Here is a 7,070-nt window from a genome sequence, read left to right as displayed (position 1 = left end):
CTACAAACATGAATGTAATATTTACTACATCTTGTGTTCTTTTCACTACCATGATACTTCCTCCGTAAATAAATATAACTTTAGTGTCCATGTACACGGGAAGTTTTTCTTGATTTTTTTCAAATGTCGACATGTACGCAATCATCATCGATCATGCTCAGCGTCAGCTTGATGCTCGGGCGCAGGTCCCACGTCCTTCCGGCAGAACGAAGATACAGCAAAAGCAGCTGCGGCATTCCGCCACCTCGCAGTTCCCCACCCGACCTTCCCAGTTCCCACCAACCAGCTCTTCCAGCCTCCGCAGGCCACCGCTCCGCTCCGCCCACCTTCCGCTGCAGTTGCACCGTAGCCCGGTCCGTCGTTCGCGACCCGTCGCCGTCAAGCGACCACGCCAATCACAAACCGTGATCACCACCCACCCTCCGGCCTCCGCGGGCTGGACCCGCCGACCAATGGGCACCCCCTGCCCCAACCTCGCCGCTCTCGCGATTCGCCGCAGCGGCGGCCGCCTGTTCGAGCGGTAGGGATTGCCCTCGTCCTCGTGGGCGCGGGAGACCTGGTGGCGCGGGCGCGAGGCGAGGCGAGGCCGCGAGGGGGCAACGATGATCTTCGGGTCGGGGCTGAATCTCCTCAGCGCGGCGCTCGGTTTCGGCATGACCGCCGTCTTCGTCGCGTTCGTCTGCGCGCGGTTCATCTGCTGCCGCGCCCGGGGCGTGGACGACGGCGCCCCGACGCCGGTGGACTTTGACGTTGACTTCCCGGCAGATCTCGAACGCCCGGTGCGTGTCATACCCTCTACTACTATGGCTCCTCTGCCTCCACACCGATATTCTGCTGCTGTGAACTCCACGCCGTTTACAAAAGGGGAACACATAACTACGCATTTGCTAGTGCCACAGCGCGTACATAACTGAAGTGTCTATGTTTTGTTTTTATAATTACTGAAAATGGAAATATTCGATACTCAATTTCTTTGTTCGTGGCCACATGAGAAGCGCCTTTTATTTTTGGCTATTACTGAAGTGTATATGTTTTGTTTTTATATAGTTATTACTGATGGAAATAGGAAGATTCTAGGAGTACTATTTTATATCTGTGTTCATGGGCACATGGGAGTGCGTTTGCTGTTCAAGCCAAAAAAAAAAACTGCTAATTAGTGCTTTTACTAAATTTGTACTTTTTGGCTATTGCACTCATACCAAGTCTAAAATATTAGTATATTTGATAATCGTCCACTTTAATAGATATTAGAAAATAGAGATTCAAAAGCTTTAGCTTATATGTATTTCGCTAACTTTGGTCTTCTCCCATTTTAGACTGGTATTTGTGTGCCTCTGTTTTATTGACAGGCGATGAGCTCTAGTTAGATTCTCAGGGTTACACTTTCCCCAATAATTGTCTGTCGATCGTGTACCTTACAGTATCTCTGTATCTGCTTTCAATTAGTCTGTGTATAACTACAAGCCTGCAACGTAGCAATATTCCTTGGTCCAAATTCAAATAACAGTTAAATGATCCTTAGTCCCTACACATTTAAGGAAGGAAATAGGTTTGAATGACTAGGCGATGAGTTCTAGTTAGATTCATCAGGTTACATTTTACCTCAATAATAGTTGCTCAATACGTAGCTTGTAGTATCTTTGTTTCTGCTTCAAGTTAGTCTGTGTATGTGTGACTAGAAGCCTGCAACTTAACAATATTCCCTGGTCCAAATATAAATAACAGTTACACGATCCTTATTCCTTGCACATTTAAAGAAGGAAGAAGATATCACATTCTAATTCACAGTCTAAAACCAATGTGTTTTATAGCCCCACAAGGAAATAATAAGCTAGAAACTGAAGCAGCAAAAGGTGGGAGCACTAAAGGAACTACATAAATCCCAGATTTTGTATGATGTCTTGCTATCATCTATTGGATAATTTGCTAGCTTGGATACAAATTCAACAATGTTCTTTGATGATACCCGTCAGTTCAGCCTCGTTTCTCTTGGGTTAAAATTTTGGGCATCTCCCTTTTTGAATCATATATACCTAAATAGTTCCCCACTAACTCAATTATCTTAACGTGCAACTATGCCAACTCACCATGCCACCATGCATGCCCCACTGAATTTAATTCTCTCAACATGCAACTATGCCAACTCACCCTGACACTATCCATGGGAAAAGACCCACCTTAACACGCAGCTTGCATGCTACTCATATTCAATAAATATTTTACAATTATATAATAATCAAACATAATAAATTATATGTGCTTTAGTTTCGATTCTCATACCGTCAATCCAAATACTAAAGTTTTATACTGCCAATTCTCATAGAAATAGCTGCATCCAATTCCCGCAGCAATGCGCGGGGTATCGTCTCTAGTAAACTTGACAACTGAGTGCACATGGAGTATTCTCTTTTCCTTGGTATAGACTTTTATTTTCGCAAATGTCAAGTGAACTAACATTTCTTATGAAGTTGCTGTTCCCAGTTGTACAAGGTGTCTCCTTTTGAAAGTTAATGTAGTGATAGCTGTTATGTTTATAGTTATGTACACATAGTTGACTACCTTTTTTTTTCTTTACTGTTACATCTAAAATTGTTACTTGTTAGTGTATGCTCAACAAATACTTTTTTAATTCACATGCAAGTTTGAACAATCAAGGCGATGTAGTCAATGCAGCTGTCATATCACTATCTTTCATACTTAAGTTAGTGCCATACTTTTTCAGGTAGAGGATGCTAATTGTGGGTTGGAACCTTTGGTTATTGCTGCAATTCCTATTATGAAGTACTCTGAGGCTTTATATTCGAAGGATGATGCCCAGTAAGTGCAACTATCTGTATTAACCGATAATTACCTAACTTTACTGTTTTCTGCTCTAGTATATATAATTTCATCCGCCTCTGAAATGTCTGGCCACTGGAATTCATGGGAATATCCAAACAGTGGGCCAAGTAGCTAGTCACATGGAAATTGGTAGACCCTGTTGCAGTATCACCTCATTGTAAATACTGGTATCCAGAATAGTTTCTAAACAGTTATGTGCGAGTTATTGAAACCACATTACTGCTGATATGCATATGCTGAAACTCTTAGAAAGTCACAAGAGTCTTTTCTTTTCTTTGTTGTCATATAGTCCCTACTCCCATGGTTATCAATTTAATATACCAGTTCTTATACCCCCCCCCCCCCCCTCCCCTCCCCGAGTATTTTGAAGCTTACCTGGTAATTTCATTGACCAAAGCATGAGAAAGTATCTGTAAATGTGTATGCATTTCTGGGGATGCAGGTCAAAGATCTGCTATGAAGGACACGTTTTATGTTGAAAGAATACTTCCATAGCCGAGTAACAAATGTACAAAATTATTTGAAATCTTGCTGTTAGCTAGAGCAAGTTCATAATGCCAGTTTGTTTTTGCTCAGTCCTTCTAGGAAGGAATGTGTTTTCCTGTCAGGGGTTCCCATGCCTTCTGTTTGCAAAATAAATAATGTCTTCTTAAAAAAGTACCAATCATGTGTGATCCACATAACTTTGTCTTTGTGTAAACCTGCAGACTTTTAATGTCAAAATTGTCCATACTGTGCAGTACGAAAAATAGTAGTGAACCACACACTGTATTAATCAGTGCAAGTGAAGTGTCTCTCTTATCGTTTTTGGTTCTCGATACCAGAAATGAATTTGATATTGAAATGTTGCAAGTCTACATAACTTTATTGTGTACTACACTACACACATGGTTAATTTTTACTTGAATTACAAGTACCAGCACTAACACACCCGCCCCACTCAAACCACCATACCCTATGCACACACACGTCCAGTGTTTACCATTGAACCAGTATTGCTGTGAAGGTATGACACACGAACTCTTGATCCAAAAGGATTGAACCCGGCTGGCAGGCTGCACCACGTCAATCCTAACCAATGAAACATGGCTTATTTCACACATAAATTGAGAAAAACTGCAGTTTTTGAAACTGAAGTGTTCATTGTGAGGCATTGGAATACTGAGGTTTTAGATTACAACAGTTTTCCAAACCTAAGTTTTGGAACAGTGCATCATGCACTTTCTGTAAATGGGCGTGCAGGAACCTCTGGGGAGCAATGAAATTGTTGAACTGTTAAGGCCCTGTTTGGATTCGCTTTTCTGCTCTGTTTCTCTCCTGTTTAGAATACACACCTCGTCCTGTCATTTTCGTTCTAGGAAAAAAACTAAGTGTTGACCAGTAATTTACACCTGTAAAATAAATACAGGTGTATAAATTTACACCCATTCCAAGCGGGGCCTAAGAAGTTCTTCACAAGCAAGTCTATTGCCCTCCAAACTTGTTTGCACAGACTCAACCAAGCTCAAACTCAGCCCAATATTTAGAAGCTCACAAGGCATGAGTTCTTTCTTAACAGTTTCTTCTCTTTATTCAACTTAAACCTTGGGTGTTGTTCAACTATGCCCTTGTTTGATCGGTTGTTTTGCGTTGACAGGTGCTCCATATGTCTAGGTGAATACACTGAGAAAGAGCTTTTAAGAATCATTCCGACATGTCAACATAACTTTCACCGTACCTGCTTAGACTTATGGTTGCAGAAGCAGACTACTTGCCCAATATGCCGGGTCTCGTTGAAAGAGTTGCCTAGCGGCAAAGCTGCCATAGCACCTTCATGTAGCAACCCTCAAGTGCGCCCCCGCACTGAGAACTCTGTTAATCCAGCACCTGACTGGCTCCCCCCTGTTCATCATTCTCACAGAGGTCAACAGAATAGTTCAGACACACAAGGATCAGTAGAAGTGGTTATTGAGATACGCCAATAAGGACAGCATGAGATTGCTATGGAAGAGAGCAAAGCGGGAATATGTAATAGATTTCCTGCCTCACTGCATTGTTGCAGCATCCTAATTGGACCGGCATTGTATGCAACCTCGTTATAGGTAATGTGTAAACATTTGTTGTACATTTCGCAATGTAGATTAGCATACAGTGTTATGTCACAAACACTTTCAATGTTCTGTTCTAATGCTCTGTATATCGCAAAAATGGTAAAGAAAAATTGGATGTTAGATAAATTGCTGAACTTCTGAATTATCTGCCATGCAGTTCGTCTGGTAGCTTTGCAATAACCTGCAGAGGTGCAGCCCCCTTTTCATTAAGCTTGTGGTAGCAACTAAGGCAAACTTAGGTGGCAGATTCCATGTTTCTCTTCGAGTTTGTTAAACTTTGGATCTTCCACCTAAATATGTAATAACCCATGATCCGAACGGTTCAGATACGACGATCGTGACATGCCCATCATACTTGAGCTCTTATAGGCTGATGAGCACCGACCGAACCATAAGAAGTTTAAGGTATGCAAAAATTGATAAGCCTGTCGTCGTTTTCATCAGTGTAAACAATTAAACACTACAAAATTATTATCAGAATGCCCATCTTTGATAGAAAGAACAGTATCTAAATTAGTTATATTGCATAAATAATAATGTGGCAGACGGTACTATGTCAGAATGGACTCCAACTCTAATTTTCATGTCGATCATTTAGTTATCAATCATATTGACCAACAAAAAATCATGATGTTGGTTCTTCTCCTAATCCAACCCCCTTAATGGTTAAGAGGAACGATCGATTAGGATCTCTAGGCTTGGACAGTTGGATTCCATTGTTCTCTTCCTCTTCATGTCTATACACGAGTATAATTGAATAAGGACAGCCAATATTCTGTAATTGATTTATGATGTTTTTAGATTTTTTATGGCACGACCATACAAATTTGAAGAGATTAAAGATTAAGAGATGAAGAGACTTTTTTTGCCGCTTGACGAAGAGACTAACCGTGCAGCAATCTTGGATCTTGATCAGTCCCCTTCTGATTTTCTTCTGATTTTTGCTGGAAGAAGGCTGGGCCGCTGGGGCACATTTGTTGTGCTCCTCTTCTTCACGGACAGCCTCGCCGGCCGCGCGGCAGGCGAGGGGGGGGGGGGGGGGGGGGGGAGGGGATTCAGTCAAAACACTGCCTAATTACGTCAAAATGCTGCCTAATTACGAACCTTCCTAATCACTATTAATCGCCCCCCTCCCCCCCCCTCGCCCCCCCTTGGATTCATTGCTGGACGGCACATGTTCCTTTGAGATCCAATGCTACACTTCCCCACAATTGAACAATGGAGTATGCCTTGAATTTTCAGCTTGACAGAAATAACTTTTACCAATTGTCTTATTGGTACTAAGCTGTTGAAGATTGACCCCACATGTGGAGCATATTAGCCAAACTCCTGGCCTATTCATGAGTTTACTGAAGATCACCCTATCTCATAGACTATGGCCAACAATCGAGCTCATATAGATGTGTTGTTCCAAAAATTGATGTAGGATAGTTTCTTGCTTATACAAGCCTTAGAATACATTAAGACAAACTCAACATGCCATACAAGTTTTGACAGTGGTGCATCTTTGACGGAGTGGGTAGTAAAGTTACTCTCCACCAGTTAATCGATAACTTGTTATTCGAAGTCCTACTTTACGAGATCTTCGATCACATATGTTGGGTTACCACCATGGCATGGCAACTCATGTGAGTCCTATACCCATCTCTCTTGCTGCATTTTTTAATCACAAATTGCCCTTTTATGAATGGATTTGCCCCATTTTTAGTCGATTGAATGTGATCCAACGCTATCACTTTGAACTTTCTTAGATGTCTGGCAAATTTCAGTCTTCTTATTATATGATTTGTGGATTGTATGTTGTGCTTCAAGCTGGTCACTTTTTGTCTGATTGTCACGGTTCATGAGCATAACCAGAATTGGCCTTTTAACCACTAGCAAGTACATCAAAAGCTCTTGAAGTCATTCTACTTTGGTATTAGATTTATCTAATGTTATGAGTTCTACTTTCATTGGTGATTTTGTTAAGATAGTCTGCTAGCAAGACTTCCATGAAAACAACGCCACCTCCATGTGTAAACACAAATCTACTTGTGGCCTTGAAAGTGCATATAATCTGCTTGGTGGAATTTTGTAATTAATGGTAACATATCTCAAAGAACTAATGCCTCCTACTAATTTATTCAAGGAAAGTTCCTT

At 41.5% G+C, this 7,070-nt stretch overlaps 1 protein-coding gene across 1 annotated transcript; it reads left to right on the top strand.

The window, feature by feature from the left end:
• The first annotated feature begins 229 nt into the window (after positions 1-229).
• LOC123054131 (putative RING-H2 finger protein ATL69) lies at positions 230-5,051 on the top strand. Its single transcript, XM_044477825.1, has 3 exons — positions 230-779; positions 2,723-2,817; positions 4,478-5,051. The coding sequence occupies exons 1-3, from the start codon at positions 603-605 to the stop codon at positions 4,803-4,805; spliced, it is 600 nt and encodes a 199-aa protein (XP_044333760.1). The 5' UTR covers positions 230-602; the 3' UTR covers positions 4,806-5,051.
• The last annotated feature ends 2,019 nt before the right edge of the window (positions 5,052-7,070 follow it).

This window comes from Triticum aestivum, chromosome 2D (assembly GCF_018294505.1).
Source record: "Triticum aestivum cultivar Chinese Spring chromosome 2D, IWGSC CS RefSeq v2.1, whole genome shotgun sequence".
Lineage (NCBI taxonomy): Eukaryota > Viridiplantae > Streptophyta > Magnoliopsida > Poales > Poaceae > Triticum > Triticum aestivum.
Note: the sequence above shows the minus strand (reverse complement) of the source record. Positions and strands in the feature narration are given on the sequence as shown.

Excerpts from the sequence above, each read along its gene's own strand:
- LOC123054131 (XM_044477825.1), top strand. The coding sequence starts at position 603 with ATGATCTTCGGGTCGGGGCTGAATCTCCTCAGCGCGGCGCTCGGTTTC. Across the intron at positions 780-2,722 it reads CGGCAGATCTCGAACGCCCG|GTAGAGGATGCTAATTGTGG; the intron begins GTGCGTGTCATA and ends ATACTTTTTCAG. Across the intron at positions 2,818-4,477 it reads TATTCGAAGGATGATGCCCA|GTGCTCCATATGTCTAGGTG; the intron begins GTAAGTGCAACT and ends TTGCGTTGACAG.